Source organism: Salvelinus alpinus, chromosome 17 (genome assembly GCF_045679555.1).
Source record: "Salvelinus alpinus chromosome 17, SLU_Salpinus.1, whole genome shotgun sequence".
Taxonomy (NCBI): Eukaryota; Metazoa; Chordata; class Actinopteri; order Salmoniformes; family Salmonidae; genus Salvelinus; species Salvelinus alpinus.
The window spans coordinates 5,339,317-5,360,824 of record NC_092102.1 but is presented as its reverse complement, the minus strand read 5'-3'; the positions used below and the strand labels follow the sequence as shown (position 1 = coordinate 5,360,824).

Here is a 21,508-nt window from a genome sequence, read left to right as displayed (position 1 = left end):
AGAGGACTGCCTCGCTTCTAGCTCTTAGTAAACTTTGAAGTATTTCATTTTTTTTGTTAGCTCAGAAAATCTGTTATTACATACATACATACATACACACACACACACTCGGGAAGAACTATTGGATATCTGTCACGGCCGTCGGAAGAAGAGGACCAAAATGCAGCGTGGTGAGCGTACAATTTCTTTTCTTTTAGTAAATGTTGCCAACAAAACAAGAAACAAAAAAACAACCGTGAAGCTCACAGGGCTATAGTGCCACTAACAAAGATAACTTCCCACAATGACAAAAGAGGAAAAGGCTGCCTAAGTATGATTCCCAGAGACAACAATAGACAGCTGTCCCTGATTTAGAACCATACCCGGCCAACACATAGAAATCAGAACATAGAATGCCCACCCCAAATCACACTCTGACCAAACCAAAATGGAGACATAAAAAGGCTCTCTAAGGTCAGGGCATGACAATATCAGAGCGGCGTCAACTTACCAGCACTACGACCAGCACTACGATTTTCACGAAGCGGATCCTTTTTTCGCACCACCCAGGGCATTTGAACTGATTCCAGAGGCAGACCCAAAGCAACGCCGGCAGTGAAGAGCAATTTGGAGCGGTCTTCTAGTCAGACTTAGGAGGCGCGCACACCACCCACTGCTTCCAAGTATATTACTCGCTCAAGTTCAGTCCCTAGATAACAAAGTTGACAAGATCAGGGCAAGGCTTTCTTTCCAGAGAGACATCAGGGATAGTAACATACTCTGTTTTACGGAAATATGGCTCTCTCGGGATATGCTGTCGGAGTCGGTCCAGCCATCTGGATTCTCAGTCCATCACGCCGACAGGAATAAACATCTCTCCGGGAAGAAGAAGGGCGGGGGTGTATGTTTCATGATTAACAACTCATGGTGTAATTGTAATAATATACAGGAACTCAAGTCCTTTTGTTCACCTGACCTAGAATACCTCACAATCAAATGCAGACCGTATTACTTCCCAAAGAATTCTCTCCGGTTATTGTCACAGCCGTGTATATCCCCCCTCAAGCCGATACCATGACGGCGGTCAAGGAACTTTACTGGACTTTATGCAAACTGGAAACCATATATCCTGAGGCCACATTTATTGTAGCTGGGGATTTTAACAAAGCAAATTTGAGAAAAGGGCTACCTAAATTTTATCAGCATATCGACTGTAGCACTCGTGCTGGAAAAACACTGGACCATTGTTACTCCAACTTCCGGAATGCATACAAGGCCTTCCCCCGCCCTCCTTTCGGCAAATCTGAGCATGACTCCATTTTGCTCCTCCCTTCCTATAGGAAGTACCCATGCTAAAGACTATTCAACGCGGGTCTGACCAATCGGAAAGCATGCTTCAGGAATGTTTTGATCACGCGGACTGGGATATGTTCCGGGTAGCTTCGGAGAATAATACTGACGTGAACACTGAGACGGTTATCAAGCTTATCAAGAAGTGTATAGGAGATGTTGTACCCACTGTGACTATTAAAACCTACCCTAACCAGAAACTGTATATAGATGGCAGCGTTCACGCAAAACTTAAAGCACGAACCACCGCATTTAACCGTGGCAAGGTGATGGGGAATATGGCAGAATACAAACAGTAGTCATTCCCTCCGCAAATTAATCAAACAGGCAAAACGTCAGTATCGAGACAAAGTGGAGTCGCAAATCAACGGCTCAGATATGAGACATATGTGGCAATCACGGATTACAAAAAGAAAAAAGGAAAACCAGCCACGTCGAGGACACCGATGTCTTTCTTCAAGACAAGCTAAACACATTCTTTGCCCACTTTGAGGATAACACAGTGCCACCGACGCGGCCCGCTACTAAGGACTGTGGGCTTTCCTTCTCTACGGCCGATGTGAGTAAGACATTTAAAAGTGTTAACTCTCGCTAGGCTGCCGGCACAGACGGCATCCCTACCCACATCCTCAGAGCATGCGTGTATGTTCACGGACAAATATTAAATCTCTCCCTATCCCAGTCTGCTGTCCCCACATGCTTCAAGATGGCCACCATTGTTCCTGTACCCAAGATTGCAAAGGTAGCTGAACTAAATGACTATCGCCCCGTAGCACTCACTTCTGTCATCATGAAGTGCTTTGAGAGACTAGTCAAGGATCATATCACCTCCACCTTACCTGTCACACTAGACCCACTTCAATTTGCTTACCGCCTCAATTGGTCCACAGATGATGCAATCGCCATCACACTGCACACTGCCCTATCCCATCTGGACAACAAGAATACCAATGTAAGAATGCTGTTCATTGACTATAGCTCAGCATTCAACACCATAGTACCCTCCAAGCTCATCATTAAGCTTGAGGCCCTGGGTCTCAACCCCGCCCTGTGCAATTGGGTCCTGGACTTCCTGACGGGCCGCCAGGAAACTTCCCTGATCCTCAACACTGGGGCCCCACAAGGGTGGGTGCTCAGCCCCCTCCTGTACTCCCTGTTCACACATGACTGAGTGGCCATGCACACCTCCAACTCAATCATCAAGTTTGCAGATGATACAACAGTAGTATGTCTGATTAACAACAATGACGAAACAGCCTACAGGGAGGGCCCTGGGAATGTTGTGCCAGGAAAACAACCTCTCACTCAACATAAACAAAACAAAGGAGCTGATCGTGGACTTCAGGAAACAGCAGAGGGAGCACCCCCCTATTCACATCAACGGGACTCCAGTGGAAAGGTGGAAAGCTTCAAGTTCCTCTGCGTACATATCGCTGACAAACTGAAATGATTCACCCACACAGACAGTGTAGTGAAGAAGGCGCAATGACGCCTCTTCAACCTCAGGAGGCTGAAGAATTTTGTCTTGGCACCTAAAACCTGCACCACCCAGAGGGTGGTGCAGTCTGCCCAACGCGTCACCGTGTGCAAACTACCTTCCCTCCAGGACACAGGAAGGCCAAAAAGATTGTCAAGTACAAAAACCACCCAAGCCACTGCCTGTTCACCCTGCTATCATCCAGAAGGTGAGGTCAGTACTGGTGCATCAAATCTGGGACCCCTTGAGACTGAAAAACAGCTTATTTCTCAAGGCCATCAGACTGTTAAATAGCCATCAGTAGCACGTTAGAAGCTGCTGCTGCCCCATATACATGTACATAGACTTGAAATCACTGGCCACTTTAATAAAGGAACACTAGTCACTTTAATAATGTTTACATGTTTAGCATTTCTCATCTCATATGTATATACTGTATTCCATTTTACTGTATCTTAGTGTATGCCGCTCCGACATTGCTCATCCAAGTATTTATATATTCTTAATTCCACTCCTTTACTTTAAATGTGTATATTGTGTGTTGTGAAATTGTGCGATATTACTTGTTAGATATTACTGCACTGTTGGAGCTAGAAACACAAGAATTTCACTACACCCGCAATAACATCTGCTAAACACGTGTATGGAACTAATACAATTTGATTTAGAGTGTTACGGCGTCCCTACAGCCTGGGGTTTGTGACCGGGAGTCCCATAGGGCGGCGCACAATTGGCCTAGCGTCGTCCGGATTAGGGGAGGGTTTGGCCGGGGGTGCTTTACTTGGCTCATCGCAGTCTAGCGACTCCTTGTGGCAGGCCGGGCGCTTGCAGGCTGACTTCGGTTTTCAGTTGAACGGTGTTTCCTCTGACACATTGGTGCGTTTGGCTTCCAGGTTAAGCGAGTGTTAAGAAGGGTGGTTTGGCTGGTCAATTCCAAAAAATAAAAAGTGTGTTACGGATAGGGCTGAGCGATTAACTGAAATTACGGTTATTTTTTGTTTTTTAAACAACCAATTGACCAACATTGGTCCAATTATTTGAATTCCATTTCGTTCAGTTCATGCATGGGAGTAGGAGTTTCCAACAGGCCAATGCTCTATATAGTTTAGCACAGAAAATGCGATAATTAACTACAATGACCATAATCCATTGCGTGGCTCCTTGTACGGCCTTTTACGCCTGCTATATAAGAGACAGAATAATTGTTATTTATTTAACCTTTATTTTGACAGGTCATACTGAGAGTAAGGCCTATTTTACAGATGAGCCCTGTTTAAATACATCAAACATACAATATACAAAATTACAAAACATATTAAGAAAAACAGACACATTTATCAACATAGGTCTCCGATCATTACTCTGAACTGACTAAGGGGGACCAGAACATCTCATTTCAGAGAGCCCTGTAAGTTGTTCCACATAAAGGGCACAAAAAAAAACAAAAGAAGCTTTACCCAACTCTGTGTTATCTAAGCCTGAGACCGGGTTTGGTCATTTGTTAGTCTAAATTGAATTATTGATTATAGGTACATAGGTTTCTGCATGAGTGCTTTGTAGATAAACACAAGAAAATGCTGCTCTCTCTTTGCATACAAGGAGGCCCAACAAACTTTTTGATACAAAACACAATGGTGAGTTCTTTGACCATCAGCAGTAATTAACCTAAGGGCACAATGGAAAACCGCATCTAGTGGTTTAAAATGAGCAATCAAGAGGGGATAGCTACATGGAGAGAGAGCAGTTGCTTCGTTAGGTATTTGTGTTCAGCAGTCATAAAAGTATCCCTTATTTACTTGGAAGAACTACTAAAATAGTGATTTTGTCAGACAGTATAGGCAGCAGCTCTATAGAGATGAGATGATGACTTGGAATAAAATAATAAAGCTAAATTAAACAAATAATATACTGAAATGTAATGATGGTTAATAAGTGATAAGCAGAGTCACTACCATAGTGGAACTTTTATTAATCGTTTTATTCTGTGTTGTTACAGCATTCAACCCTCATAATGCATAGTGTACTTAATGTTTTTCTTTTAAATCTAAATCAAAAACCGTGATTCTTTTTTAATAATCGAACCAAAACCTCAAAACACAGTAGACACCCAGCACTAGTTACCGATTGTCCTCTCTTTTAGGGTTCTATATTTTAGGGTTTTATACCAAACACAGCTGTAAGACTCTAAGCAGGCCAGATGTTTGCAGCCTTTTAGCTCCTACAGTAAATGTGCAGTAGTCTGCTATGCACTGCTTTACACAAAAAGCAAGTCGAGGATTTGCAGTGTAATTTGTATTTGCTTTTACCCAAGGTAAAAGCCTACACCGACAGGTAATAGTTCATTCACAATACAGAAAAAGAAACCTGGAGGACTGACTCACTGTTTTTGCCCTTAGGGGTGAGAACAGTTCCTGCAAAAGTGTAGTGGTTGAGTTTCTTCTGTATATGGCTGTGTGTTGGACGTTGTTAAGAGAATTCTGTTCTCATGTTCATTAACCAATTCAATTAAACTACTCAGTCTGCTATATCAGGATTTGTAGGATACTGATAGAAATGAAAAACAGACAGAGGCCAGTCTACAATAGTCAGAATGTTTATTTACGAGAGCTCTGCTTATCATTTCCTGTACATTGGTCTATATACCTCACATTTCGTCATAAATGTCCCTCCTCCTCTCAGAGACAATGACAATATAGTTCACAAGTCTTCTCCTACTCATACATTGTCTGCCACCTGTTATACAATCTACTACAAGCCCAGGGTCTCTCCCCTCCCTGGGTGGGGACAGAATGTCCTGTAAGGAACACAGTAGTACAGCTTGTCTGTCGATAGCTCCTCTTATCATTTGTGTCACACTTGCACCCTGCTTACATACTAAAAAGGAACAAAAAGTCCTTGTTCTAATTCTGACTAAAGCTACACACATCAGATTTATGATTCTAATAAATTTCATACAATCATACAGTGACAGGGTAGAATTCTGTTAGTTATAGTTCTACGTTAAATGTATACATAATTTAGTCATTATTCATAAAATTCATAACAGACGTCTTAATGCTATCTTCTTAAAAGTGATCTTGCATTGACACTGCCTTCTCAGAAGGAAATTACCGCAACAGGTTGTAACGGTAGTGTTTGCTGTTGTTCTTAAAATTCTAATTCAACATTGCACCAAATTTGCTCGCACCACATGTTCCATAACATTATCATGGAAAATATGAATGTTGTTTCCAACTACCAATCAACAACTGTGCCGTAAATTCCGGCTGCATATTGAACGTTGAGATTTCCAAAAGTCCAGTCTGACAAGCAATTACAAGGAGTGGCAAGGAGTGGAATGTTAGCTAAAGAGAGTGGTAATCAGGCTAGACTAACTAATCAAGCTAATCAAACCAATCAAATTCAAAGTCAAAACAAAGAGCCATTTCTGAAAGGTCTGGTTGCATCTGAAAAAGGACCTAATTTTAAAGGCATTTACAAACTGTTAACAGATACTTTTAAGAAGATATCATTAAGATGTCCTTCTTAAAGGGAAAGAGGGCATTTGAGAAAGGGGAAAGGCTGATGTTTGTTTGTGTTTTGGGCACAAATGTTTGAATGCGCTCCAATTCCTGTCACACTCATTTAAACTAAACAAAAATGAAGCACAACATGTAAAGTGTTGGTCCCATGTTTCATGAGCTGCAATAAAAGATCCCAGAAATGTTCCATGAACACAAAAGCTTATTTCTCTCAAATTTGTTGCACAAATTTGTTTAAATCCCTGCTAGTGAGCATTTCTCCTTTGCCAAGATAATCCACCCACCTAACAGGTGTGGCATATCAAGAAGCTGATTAAACAGCATGATCATTACACAGGTGCACCTTCTGCTGGGGACAATAAAAGGCCTCTCTAAAATGTGTGGTTTTGTCACACAACACAATGCCACAGATGTCTCAAGTTTTGAGGGAGTGTGCAATTGGCATGCAGACTGCAGGAATATCCCCCAGAGCTGTTGCCAGAGAATTGTATGTTAATTCCTCTACCATAAGACGCCTCCAACATCATTTTAGAGAATGTGGCAGTACGTCCAACCCACGTCACAACCACATGTAACCAGCCAGCCCAAGAACTTCTGGCTGTAATAAAAATAAAGCCTTTTTGTGGATTAAAACTAATTCTGATTGGCTGGGCCTGGCTCACCAGTGGGTGGGCCTATGCCCTCCCAGGCCCACCCATGGTTGCGCCCCTGCCCAGTGATGTGAAATCCATAGATTGGGGCCGAATAATTTTTTTTAATTGACTGATTTCCTTATATTTTTGTTCAGTGCCTTCGAAAAGTATTAAGACCTCTTGACTTTTTCCACATTTTGTTAGGTTACAGCCTTATTCTAAAATGTATTAAATTGTTTTTTGCCCCTCATCAATCTACACACAATACTTCATAATGACAAAGCAAAAAATGCTTTTTGAACTGAAATATCACATATACACAAGTATTAAGACCCTTTACTCAGTACTTTGTTGAAGCACCTTTGGCAGCGATAACAGCCTCAAGTCCTGGGTATGACGCTACAAGCTTGGCACACCTGTATTTTGGGAGTTTCTCCCATTCTTTTCTGCAGATCCTCTCAAGCTATTTCAGGATGGATGGGGAGCGTTGCTGCACAGCTATTTTCAAGTCTCTCCAGAGATGTTAGATTGGGTTCAAGTCTGGGCTCTGGCTGGGCCACTCAAGGACATTCAGAGACTAGTCCCAAAGCCACTCCTGCGTTGTCTTGGCTGTGTGCTTAGGGTTGTTGTCCTGTTGGAAGGTGAACCTTCGCCCCAGTCTGAGGACCTGAGCACTCTGGAGCAGGTTTTCATCAAGGATCTCTCTGCATTTTGCTCCATTCATCTTTGCCTCGATCCTGACTAGTCTCCCATGCCCTGCCACAGAAAACATCCCCACAGCATGATGCTGCCACCACCATGCTTCACAGTAGGGATGGTGCCAGGCTTCCTCCAGACGTGACGCTTGGCATTCAGGCCAAAGACTTCAATCTTGGTTTCATCAGACCAGAGAATCTTGTTTCTCATGGTCTGAGAGTCCTTTAGGTACCTTTTGGCAAACTCCATGCGGGCTGTCATGTTCTTTTTCCTGAGGAGTGGCTTCTGTCTGGCCACTCTACAATAAAGGCCTGATTGGTGGAGTGCAGAGATGGTTGTCCTTCTGGAAGGTTCTCCCTTCTCCACAGAGGAACTCTAGAGCTCTTTCAGGTGACCATGGGGTTCTTGGTCACCTCCCTGATCAAGGCCCTTCTCCCCCGATTGCTCAGTTTGGCCCGGGCGGCCAGCTCTAGGAAGAGTCTTGGTGGTTCCAAACTTCTTCCATTTAAGAATGATGGAGTCCACTGTGTTCTTGGGGACCTTCAATGCTGCAGATATTTTTTGGTACCCTTCCCCAGATCTGTGCCTCGACCCAATCCTGTCTCGGAGCCCTACGGACAATTCCTTCGACCTCACGGCTTGGTTTTTACTCTAACATGCACTTTAAACCTTATAATAGACCTGTGTGCCTTTCCAAATCATGTTCAATCAATTGAATTTACCACAGGTGGACTCCAATCAAGTTGTAGAAACATCTGAAGGATGATCAATGGAAACAAGATGCACCGGAGCTCAATTTCGAGTCTCATAGCAAAGTGTCTGAATACTTATGGAAATAAGGTGTATATATATATATATATATATATATAAAAATAAATTGTATACATTTGCAAAAACTTCTAAAAACCTGTTTTCGCTTTTTCATTATGGGGTATTGTGTGTAGATTGCTGAGGAAATAGATTTATTTAAACCATTTCAAAATAAGGCTAACGTAACAAAATGTGGAAAAAGTCAAGGGGTCTGAATACTTTCTGAAGGCACTGGACATCGTCACCATGGACGGCTCCTTCTGTGTGCAAATGTGTCAACTATGTCATTGTGGGGACCGTGCCATTATGGGAAAGTTAGTCGTTAGTGGTTGACAGTCTCTCTTTCGCCCGCAGCCTACCAGGTCCTCGTCTGAGAGTATCTGCTCAAGACCTGGCTCCAGCATCCCTGGTCACACAATCTATGTGAGTACCTACAGCAACTCTGAACACTACTAACTGGAGATGCGACTGAAGGTTACACACTGGGGACTCCAATGAAACAACAATGTTCTTCTTATACTTTCTTTATTATTGATTGATATCACTCCAAGGTGTTCCCTATTTATTGCGCTGTATCTATGTGTTTGTTATTTTGGGAGTATTGTCATGTACACTGTCCTGAGTTCTTTATGGTTGTCTTGTCATTGTCCTGTATGTATTTTGTACAATAAACAAATGTAATAACAGCATCACAGTTCTGGCTAAATAGTATTATATCGTTATTAAGTAGTGTAGGGCTTTTGAAGTCTTGGTAGCTCTTTAGTTGTACCCTCAGTCATAAAACAGGCTTAACATTGTCATTGGTATGACATAACACGATGTGAGTAGTCAAATCATTTAATCCAATGCAACAACACAACTCAACTCAATAATGTGAGCTGACATGGAAGGTATTCAAACCCCTTGACTTTTCCCACATTTTGTTAGGTTACAGCCTTATTCAAATCTATGCACAATACTGCATAATGACAAAGCAAAAACTGTTTTTTTCAAAAATGTTGCTAAGTAAATAAAAATGTAAAACTGAAATATCACATTTACATGAATATTCAGACTTTTTACTCAGTACTTCCTTGAAGCACCTTTGGCAGCGATTACAGCCTTGAGTCTTCTTGGGTACGAGGCTAAAATCTTGGCACACCTGTATTTGGGGAGTTTCTCCCATTCTTCTCTGCAGATCCTCTCGACCTCTGTCAGGTTGGATGGGGAGAGTTGCTGCACAGCTATTTTCAGGTCTCTCCAGAGATGTTCGATCGGTTTCAAGTCCGGGTTCTGGCTGGGCCACTCAAGGACATTCAGAGACTTGTCCTGAAGCGACTCCTGCGTTGTCTTGGCTGTGTGCTTATGGCCGTTGTCCTGTTGGAATGTGAACCTTCACCACAGTCTGAGGTCCTGAGTGCTCTGAAGCAGGTTTTCATCAAGGATCTCTCTGTACTTTGCTCCGTTCATCTTTCTCTCAATCCTGACAAGTCTCCCAGTCCCTGCCACTGAAAAACATTCCCACAGCATGATGCTGCAACCACCATGCTTCACTGTAGGGATGTTTCCAGGTTTCCTCCAGATGTGACGCTTGGCATTCAGGCCAAAGAGTTCAATCTTGGTTTCATCAGACCAGAGAATCCTGTTTCTCATGGTCTCAGTACTTTCAGTGTCTTTTGGCAAACTCCAAGCGGGCTGTCATGTGCTTTTTACTGAGGATTGGCTTCCGTCTGGCCACTCTACTATAAAGGCCTGATTGGTGGAGCGCTGCAGAGATGGTTGTCCTTCTGGAAGGTTCTCCCATCTCCACAGAGGAACTCTGGAGCTCTGTCACCTCCCTGACCAAGGCCCATCTCCCCCAATTGTTCAGGTTGGCAGGACGGCCAGCTCTAGGAAGAGTCTTGGTGGTTCCAAACTTCTTCAATTGAAGAATGATGGAGTCCACTGTGTTCTTGAGGACTTTCAATGCTGCAGACATTATTTGGTAGCCTTCCCCAGATCTGTGCCTTGACACAATCATGCCATTGCTTAGACCTCGTGGCTTGGTTTTTACTCTGACATGCACTTTCAACCTTATAATAGACCTGTGTGTGCCTTTCCAAATCATGTTCAATCAATTGAATTTACCACAGGTGGACTCCAATCAAGTTGTAGAGACATCTGAAGGATGATCAATGGAAACAGGACGGACCTGGGCTCAATTTCGAGTCTCATCGCAAAAGGTCTGAATACTTATGGAAATAAGTTCTGGTTTTTTTATTTATAAATTAGCAAACATTTCTTCAAACCTGTTTTCGGTTTGTCATTATGGGGTATTGTGTGTAGATTGAGGATTTTGTTTTATCCATTTTAGAATAAGGCTGTAACGTAACTCAATGTGGAAAAGGTCCAGGGGTCTGAATAATTTCTGAATGCACTGTATGGAGAGCGTTTGGGCCGATGTGGTATGGAGAGCGTTTGAACATTGGCAAACATCTATTCAACATCCATTAATACAGTTCAAGTCCCTACAAATAGAAATCTACTTGGCAAGAGTCTATTGTCCTGCTAATAGCCCATCATGGGTGGATGGCTTCGTTTACATTCCAATTGATTGAATTCATGTATTAATTACCGTCCTTTACCATTCTCAGAGTAGAAACATTGTTCGCGGAGTTCACAACCTACTACACTTGTGAAAAACAAGTGTTTGAAAACACGTTTTCAAAATCCCTCCAGCTCACATTGTAAAGTGGTGGGTGACTCGCTGACAGCCTGTAGCTCGCACTTGAGTGGTGAATGGGAGGCGCGCTTCAATTACCAGTTGAGAAATACAATTGTGCAAATTGTTCTATAGACCGACTAGCATTGCGGTCAAATGTATTTACACACAGAAATTGTTTTATTTTTGTATGGTTAAGTATTATGTGGATTATAATAAATGTACATTATTTGTCGTTGCATTTGCCATTGTGTCTGGATTGCCAGACACAAATTCGTGCCGATCACAAATTAGCTATCATGAGGGTTTCGGCTGGCTATTGTCCAATTTAATAGCTCATCAATGCGTGAACTGTGACCAATGTCCACCACTACTGTGAACCGAAAACTTTATTCTCAAAATAAAAACAATGCATCTACAGTGGTAGAAATATATATTTTTTACTGATTCAAGATGCATATATTTATTAGGCTACTGTGCAGTGTGACAAAAACCAACAGGACAATGAGATGTATACTGTAGTCAACATATACTGTATGCCTTAGATAAGGGAGAGCAGGCGAAGCCCAGACTTTCTCAGCGACCTCAAGTACTCATTAACTCTGTCTTTAATGCTTTTTCGGGTTGCATCAGTCATGGACAGAAACTTCTGAAACACAGTTTTCATGATGAACACTCGAAGGTTCACTGGTAAGACAAATTTGCCTCGGGGTCCATCCTAGTTGGTATTCTGTGTACACTCATGGTGAGGAATGGAGATGTCAGGGTGAACAGACGACCTGACGAACCCGCCACGATTGTTGCCTCTGCCTGTCGGAGGTGGAGTTCCAGAGCTCATAGGTGTACCTGACATGGATTGTGACTCCATCATCTCGTCTCTCACCCTCTTCAACGCGTCATTCTCCACCTGACTCTCTGCTAATGCTGCCTGACTCTCTGTATCGCCCGTAGCTCTGGAATGTGTAGCACCATAGAAAGAAGCTGGCTTGCTGAAAACCTAGTTTTGCATTGCAAATGAGGGCATAAACTGGGTCAAGACTCCAGCAGAGTAAGTAAATCTACAGCAGCACATTACTCAACACTAATGAGACTCACCTCACCTAGAGTACATCTAGAAATATTTTTTTAATCTCTACATGTAGGTCTCCTGATTTAAACCCGATCAAACTTGTTTGGCATCATCTGAAAACATGAATCCATAACTCTGCCAACCGTACAAGCAAAGGTGAACTGTTGCCATCAAGATGTTTAGGCGTGAGAAACTGACGATACAACAATGCAACAAATACATTGATCATCTCAGCAAGGTTTTACCAGTGGTCGTGGAGCTGGGGGGGGAAGTGCATCTAAAATGTAGTTGAGATGTAGTTGAAATAAACATCTGCATTTTGAATGAGTCTTATTTTTTTATAAACAAAAACATAAAGATGTTGATGAACAAATACTGTAAATGAGTCTTTTGGAAATATAAAAATCATTACCTATTATAAGGTTGTTTTGATTATTATTTGGATTATAATAAATTGACATATTTGTAAGTGGTTGATGCATTTTTCTTTAAGGCAAAGCAGGTCTGTGATATTGATAACTTTAGTCTTGTATCAGATTAACTGTTGTGTCCTCACATTTGATCTGATGATTGCCCCATAATCTCAATGTCACGTTCCTGACCTATTTCTGTTAGTTTGTTGTATGTGTTAGTTGGTCAGGACGTGAGTTTGGGTGGGCATTCTATGTTGTGTGTTTCTATGTTGGTTTAGGGTTGCCTGGTATGGCTCTTAATTAGAGGCAGGTGTTTTGCGTTCCTCTAATTAAGAGTCATATTTAGGTAGGTTGTTTCACTGTGTTCGTTGTGGGTGGTTGTCTCCTGTGTCAGTGTTTGTCGCACCATACGGGACTGTTCGGTTTGTGTTGTACATCGTCATTTTATGTGTAGGCTATTTTCCCTGTTCGTGCGTTCTCGTGTTTAATGTAAGTTCGTCGTTCAGGTCTGTCTACTCCGTTTGTTGTTTTGTTAGTTTATAGTGAAGTTCGTGTTTTCGTCTTGTCTTTAATAAATATTATGTGTTCACAACCCGCTGCGCCTTGGTTCCCTCAATACTCCTCCTTTTCGGTTGAAGAGGAGGAGGACCACCGTTACACTCAAGTGTTCTTCGATATCTATATCATTCATTCGTTCAAGCATTTTATTTATATTAAACGAAATAACAAAGGGAGCCTTGAATAATTAAACAATAAATGAACCGCAACGTGAGTCTCGTGTTCATACTGTATTTCACAACCTCTGTGGGCGTTTGGAGTTGCCTATACTGTATGCGATGGAGCAAAATAATAGGCTCTTGTCACGGCCTTTTAAAGGAGTGAACCAAGGCGCCGCGTCTTGAGCGTACATACTTTTTTATTTACCGATGTCGCCCACAAAACAATAAACTGACACGTGACGCCAACGTAGTGCTCACAGGCAACTAAACATGGACAACTACCCACAAAACCCACATGGAAAATGGCAACCTAAATAGGCTCCCCAATCAGAGACAACAATAAACAGCTGTCTCTGATTGGGAACCCATTTAGGCCACCATAAACCTACCTAACCCTAGACAACACAAAATCCCAATAGATGACCAAAAAACCCTAGACAATACAAAAACTAAACAAACCACCCTTGTCACACCCTGACCTAACCAAATAATAAAGAAAGCAAATATAACTAAAGTCAGGGCGTGACAGTTCTCTCATTTATTTAGGCTACATTATTCCACAGCCTGATTGTAGTCTAACCAATATCCTAACGGAGATTCAGTGAAAAGCAAAAAACCTGACATTGACATCAAGGGTGGATGGCTTCTTTTGTATTCCAATTTATTGGCAGGCTGCTAAACCGTTTCCACCTGGCCCACAGCGTTGTAGCGTACTTACAGTACAGAACACTTTCACTCCATGCTCCATGCTTGTCATTATGCCGGTCCCAAAAGAAACGGCGGTATGGCATGGCTATTTAATCAACTCTCTTCCATTGTGTACTACAGGGTTTCCCAAACTCGGTCCTTGATTTTACTTCACAGTACGTTATTTTAAAAATCTGATATTGACAAGATCAGAGATGTACTGTATTTAACAAATCAAAATGTATTAGTCGCGTACACAGTTTAGCAGATGTTACAGCAGGTGCAGCAAATTGCTTGTGTGTCTAGCTCCTACAGGGCAGTAATACAAAATAACAACACAATACCAATACCAATGCAAATAATCCAGGAAGTCTAAAACAAGAAAGAAATGTATCCCCAGTACAGTACACATTTATCCAGAAGGAAGTGGCTGGGGTATTCTTGTTGGGAGGGGGGGGTTAAAACTACTTTACAAAAATCGCATTTGCCTATACAGAACTGTAATACATGCCATTTACTTAGCAGACATTTTTATCCAAAGTGCCAACCATCCACACATTTTGGTATGTGACCCCAGTGGCAATCAAACCCACAACTCTGGTGTTGCTAGTGCCATGCTCTTATGAACTAAGCCATGTACAGGATCACTACAAAACATAAGTACAATACTGTAAACTACAATACACGATTACAATCAGAGAAGAGCAGTATTTCTGTTACATGTATATATTTTGTAATTTGTATTACACTGGGCTGAACTACACTCCAATGTATTTTGTTACAAGATACATTCGAGAGCTGTAATTTGTATTTTCAAAATACTTTTCTAAACCATTTTTTATAGCGGTTCACAATTCTGTGGCCCCTTTTCACCCTGCATTGGTATCAGAAGTCTGATGGCACAATGGTGTGATAAGACTATCTGCTAAATGAACAAAATATAATTGTACACTGAATGTACAAAACATTGAAAACATCTTCCTAATATTGAGTTGTATCTTACATTTTTTGCTATTGGATTAAGTGGTTGTTAAAATAACTAAGTTAAGAAGTTATCATTATGTTGTGTTTTGGTGATTAAACCTATGTACTCATTTCACAGAAAACATATTTCACAGAAAACTTTGGATTTTGAATCAGCGATTGTTTGATGAAAGGTGTTAATAAACTAAATGAATGGACAATGAAACGTTTTCAATGTAAGACTGACTGTGTTACAAGTATTAACAGTTTGGAGTTTTGTACTAAGTGTTTAGAAAATTTACCACATACTTGTTAAAATAGTAGTACCAAAAACCAAAACGAAAATGTATATGCACCAAATCTGAACCACTCGTAGACATCTGTTTTCGGGGCAAATCAAGGCCGATTAGGACTGAAATCATGGCCAGGGCGGACTGACCAAAATTCAACAAATGTTCAATGTCCATGGATGACCTCGCGCGCTCGCATACAAACACACATCTTTCCTTACTGGGCCTATACCCTGTGAAACAGCCATCTTCATCATTATTGGGGATCCTGAGTGGCGCAGCGATCTAAGGCACTACATCACAGTGCTAGAGGTGTCACTACAAAACCGGGTTCGATCCCGGGCTGTATCACAACTGCCCGTAATCGGGAATCCCATAGGGCAGCACACAATTGGCCCAGCGTCATCCAGGTTAGGCCGGGGTAAGCCGTCATTGTAAATAAGAATTTGTTCTTAACTGACTTGCCTAGTTCAATAAAGGTTCAATAAAAATTTGCATCACCATCATCATCAGCACCACCACAACCTTCAGTAAAACAAACATGTAAAAAAATAAAATAAAAAAATAAAAAAATCATATGTTGGGCTCATACACATTTGAACTGAATGACTCATTATGGGCTGACCTTTGTGTGCGATGCGCATGCCATGACGTTTGGTCTCTTCTCTAGCGTACTCACAGTTAACACAAGCAATTTAACATAGCTGAATAAAATAGAAAGGATATTTTCTCCAAACGATTTCCAAGGAAGTGCGCACTTGCGGCTATTCTGTGTTGAGCAGATAACAAAGAAGCAGGCTCTTCTATATGCTTAATTTAGTTATTTATACAACTTTAGTTGTGATAAAACATATAGCCAAACGTTTGTGATGATTAATTAATTAATTACATTTTTTAATTTTAAGGCTACATGATGCGACTCTAATGATGGTTTGAAAAAAGTTGCATGAAAAGCATGAGCTCTGATTTGTTTGTTGCGCAGGCTGCACAGACTTCATCAGTCTCTCATTCACAATTTGACAAGCACTTGATAATATTCACACCAGGCCTTTAATTTCCTGGCGGCATCCCCCTTGTGTGGCTGTAATGCCCCCTAAAAAATGCATGCCTTTTGTGGCCATTGTGCCTTTGGGCTGAATATAATAATTATAATTCCCTTCCCTCAGCTGCCGTGCTCCGAAGCACCTCTAACTCACATGGCTCTCTCAGATACATCAATTCTATTGGCCAATGCCGTTACGTGATCGGGTCCTTTTCAGAGGTAGGAAGTAGGCTACAAGTGAAGACCGACACATCGGGGACGCAACCATGTCCATCTTATAAGAATCCAAGGCGCATATTGAAGATATTAGAAGAACTGTACACATTTAGCCTACTTATCGTCAGCCAACAATATGAGTAGGCCCAACAAAGAGCAACAGCACTAGCCTATGTCAATTTACTATCGCCCATAGTACAAAAATGTACCTATTCTATTGGTCAACTTGTCCTTCTGTGCAACAAATAAATATTCCAAACATACAGTACCAGTCAAGAGTTTGGACACACCTACTCATTCCAGGGTTTTTATCTATTTTTACTAATTTCTACATTGTAGAATAATAGTAAAAACATCAAAACTATGAAATACCACATATGGAATCATGTAGTAACCAAAAAAGTGTTAAATAATTCAAAATATAATTTATATTTGAGATTCTTCAAAGTAGCCACCCTTTGCCTTGATGAGAGCTTTGCACACTCTTGGCATACTCTCAACCAGCTTCATGAAGTAGTCACCTGGAATGCATTTCAATTAACAGGTGTGCCTTGTTAATTTGTGGAATTTCTTTCCTTCTTAATGCTTTTGAGCCAATCAGTTGTGTTGTGACAAGATAGGGGTGGTATAGAGAAGATAGCCCTATTTGGTAAAAGACCATGTCCATATTATTGCAAGAACAGCTCAAATAAGCAAAGAGAAACAACAGTCAAGTGTGTGTGCAAAGCTGTCATCAAGGCAAAGGGTGGCTACTTTGAAGAATAAAAAATATATCTTGATTTGTTTAACACTTTTTTGGTTACTACATGATTCCATATGTGTTATTTCATAGAATATAGTAAAAATAAAGAAAAACCCTTGAACGAGTAGGTGTGTCCAAACTTTTGACTGGTACTGTACGCTGGGACTGTTGTGGGACGCGCTAGATCCCAAATTAATACAAACACTCGAATCCAAAAAACTGTTAAAAGCAATGAGGCTGATGCAACAGATCAGAATGTTTAGCTTAAAATGTTGATGAACTATTAAGCTATTTCTTCACATTAAAAGCACTGCAATGCGTACATGGCAGTAGGCTATAAGCGCAAATGGTCTAAAATCAATTAGAGGGAAAACACTGTTCTCAAAAGTGACCGCAAATGTGATTACGCATGTAATGCTTTATTATAAAGGTGCATTATGGTGAAAATGATCTTCCTCAAAATTGAAACTCACGTGTCACCTATTTATACCAGTTAGGCTCTTCACTGGTTGTAAAGCGGATTAGTGTGCTTAATTATTAGAAGGTATTTGGCCACTTTAGTTGTGATACAAACCTTATCAAAACATATTGGCCTATGGGCTAGGCTACATGATGTGTGCGACTATGATTTGAAAAAGTCTTGCCTTACTGCCCACGCTGGGCATCATTCACAAGTGATAATACATCATTCACAAGTGATAGGCTAATATTGTCACCCATCAGACTATTCTTAATTAATTTAATGTTGTCTTTACATATACTAAATAATATATGTGTGAAATTAGTTTTGATTTCGTCACAACATATTGGAGCCCCCGTGCGAGGAATCTAAGATAAAACTATGCCTTACTGTTGACTTCTGTCTTTATGAATTGTGTAGCAAATTACGTTATACACCAATAGTGCTGTAGGCAGGATTATTGTTGAGAGTGGGGTGTGTGGATCCTTTTCATCCAGATACTAAGGAGAGATTGAATGTGGTGTTGTATATCTGACGAAGGGTCAGTGTGTAGGGTGAATTACTTAATGCCTATGAGCCAAGACATATGGGCTGGCCGATTTAGGAATTCTGAGAAATAGACCTGTTGTGCCAAAGCAAAGTAATATTTCTGTCTCTCGTGCTTAACGAGCGAGCAGACTCGGTTAGTATGCATTTATTGAGCGAGGACATATGGGCCGGCCAATTAAATACATTTGAGAAGATATGTTCGTTTGATCGAAGCGAAGTTATAATATCTCGCGTTTCAGTAGCGTGAGTAGATCATGGCGAGTATTTCTTTATGTTACCGCGAGTTGCAGAAAATTGCAAGATTATGTTATAATACTTTTATTGCATCAAATGGTTGTTTTATGCAACAGAATAGAGGATTCTTATAACTATTGTGTGTATGTTCTACTGAGGATGGGCCTCTGGGAGCTAACACTGACAGAGGAGATTTATGATGTCTTTTGGGTGATAAAACCTAAAGAGCATTCCAGAGCATGAGTTAATGTTTCTTTTATTTGACCTTTATTTAACCAGGCAGGCAAGTTGAGAAAAAGTTCTCATTTACAACTGCGACCTGGCCAAGATAAAGCAAAGCTGTGCAACACAAACAACAACACAGAGTTACACATGGAATATGTTTCTTTTATTTGACCTTTATTTAACCAGGCAGGCAAGTTGAGAAAAAGTTCTCATTTACAACTGCGACCTGGCCAAGATAAAGCAAAGCTGTGCAACACAAACAACAACACAGAGTTACACATGGAATAAACAAACATACAGTCAATAATAAAATAGAAAAAGACCAGTGAGCTGAGATAAGGTGGGGCTTTACCTAGCAAAGACTTATAGATGACCTGGAGCCACTGGGTTTGGCAACGAATATGAAGCGAGGGCCAGCCAACGAGAGTGGTGGGTAGTAAATGGGGATTTGGTGACAAAACGGATGGCACTGTGATAGACTGCATCCAATTTGCGGAGTAGAGTTTTGGAGGCTATTTTGTAAATGACATCGCCGAAGTCGAGCATCGGTAGGATAGTCAGTTTTATGAGGGTATGTTTGGCAGCATGAGTGAAGGATGCTTTGTTGCTAAATAGGAAGTTGATTCAAGATGTAATTTTGGGGTGTAGCGGGCATGTTGTTGCGTGGCCAGACCTCACTAGTCGCAGGATGTCATCTGGAGAGAGAGGGGAGAAAGAGGTCAAGGCATAGGGTACTTCTGTGTGAGTGAGACCAGTGGACTCAATAGGCTGAGTGAATGACTAGCGGATGTCGTCAACCTTCTTTACAAAGTGGTTGACAAAGTCGTCCGCAGAGAGGGAGGAGGAAAAGGGAAAGGATGGAGGATTAAGGAGGGAGGAGAAAACTTTCCGAGGGTTAGAGGAAGAAGATTGGAATTTATAGTGGTAGAACATGGATTTAGAAGCGGATACAGAGGAAGAGAAGATAGAAAGGACAGAGTGAAAGGATGATAGGATCCGGAAGCTTAGTTTCTCTCCATTTTTGCTCAGCTGCCCGCAGCCCTGTTCTGTAACATCACAATGAGTCACTCAGCCACGGAGAAGCAAGGGAGGAAAGGGCACAGTGCGAGTCATACTGTAGGACATGAAAAGGGAGGATAGTAGGGTCAAAAGAGACAGAATCAGGAGACAGGAGGGAGAAGGATTTAGAAGGGAGAGATGATAGGATAGAAAAGGAAAGAGTCGTGAGAGAGAGAGAGAGCAAAGATTGCGACGGAGCATGGCCATCTGCCTACTTGTCAGGGACCAGTGGTGTAAATCGATCCTGGTAAGAGAGAGACTCTGTAGCCCCGACATTGAACTGCTGTCTGTATCACTGCGACCCTACTATCTGCCCTGTGAGTTCCCCAAATTGTTTGTTACCGTTTTGTACATTCAACCGAAAGCTAATATAACAAAGGCATCAGAGACTATTTATAATCTGTCACAGAAACTGGAATCTATCTCCCCCGACGCACCCAAATGTATTTTAGGGGATTTTAACAACTGTACTTCGCACAAAGTCCTGCGCGCATACCACCAGTATGTGAAATGTCACACTAGGAAAAACAAGACTCTTGATTTGTGCTATGGGACAATACCAAATGCGTTCTCTGCCACCACCAGACCTCCCCTGGGGACATCAGACCACAATGTTGTCTACCTCCGGCCAACCTACTGTCGCCTCCTGGAGAGGGAGAAACCCTGTAACTTGTTTGTTTCATGGGATTGTTCTTGCTGGCTTGTGATGTCTGGAGCCTGTATTGTTATGTGCGCTCATCACTGCTTGCCTAGATTAGACTTGCAGATTGACTCGCCACCACGCTGTTTGGAGCTGGAAAAGACCAAATGAGCACATTTGTGGCAGAGTGCCTCCTAGAATGGTTGTGTACTCTCCTAACCTGCCGATTACAGTGAGTGCTTGAACCTCTGTGTTTATGCTTCACACAAATCCCACCATCCCGCTCTCTGCTGTCCTCCGCAGTTTTGAGCTTTCTCCATTGATAATGAATGAAGAACGACTGCTTATTTCATCTGAGGCACCACATTCAGACACAGTTTTCCAGATAGAAATGCAATATATAGATCTGTACTCGATTCTATGTGAATTGCCATGTTGGATGGCCAGTAGATACTCTGCTGTTTAATTCATCTACAGGAGAGCAACCACCCCACACGACCCGACCCAGCCTACCACGCCTCTCCCGCTGTCACAGAGAGAGGGGGGAGGGTCTTTCTCATGGCTACCCATGTATTTCCATGGAAAAAGCATCCATGATTTGCATAAATGTAATATACTAACTATTACTCTTGTTAAAAATATGAAAAATATTACATTTGGTGAAGAGCACATTATGACTTGTTTAGGACTCGAAACTCAAAGTTTAGGACTTGAGACTTGACTTGATACTTGACGGACTTGACTTGGGACTTGAGTGCTAAGACTTGAGACTTACTTGTGACTTGTAAAACAATGACTTGGTCACACCTCTGCCATTCTTACTCTCCTCGACATGGTCTACAGACATCTAGAGGGTGCCAAATCTCATGTCAGGGTATTGTTTGTTGACTTTTCTTATGCCTTCAACACAATCCAGCCTTACATTCTGGCACAGACTCATTCGGGACTTCTCCTTAGATGGGGGGCTGGTTTTGTGGCTGTTGGACTTCCTGAGCCAACGGTCACAGCGGGTCAAAGTAGGTCCCCACGTGTCGGACATACGCAACACCAACACA

The 21,508-nt window shown here is 41.7% G+C and overlaps 1 protein-coding gene across 1 annotated transcript in view; it reads left to right on the top strand.

The window, feature by feature from the left end:
* Positions 1 to 9,154, top strand: part of ablim1b (actin binding LIM protein 1b) — a 69,281-nt gene extending 60,127 nt beyond the window's left edge. Inside the window, exon 9 of the mRNA XM_071346984.1 lies at positions 8,820 to 9,154. Coding sequence (XP_071203085.1) covers positions 8,820 to 8,921 — 102 coding nt within the window. The 3' untranslated portion in view covers positions 8,922 to 9,154. The remainder of the gene's footprint in view (positions 1 to 8,819) is intronic.
* The last annotated feature ends 12,354 nt before the right edge of the window (positions 9,155 to 21,508 follow it).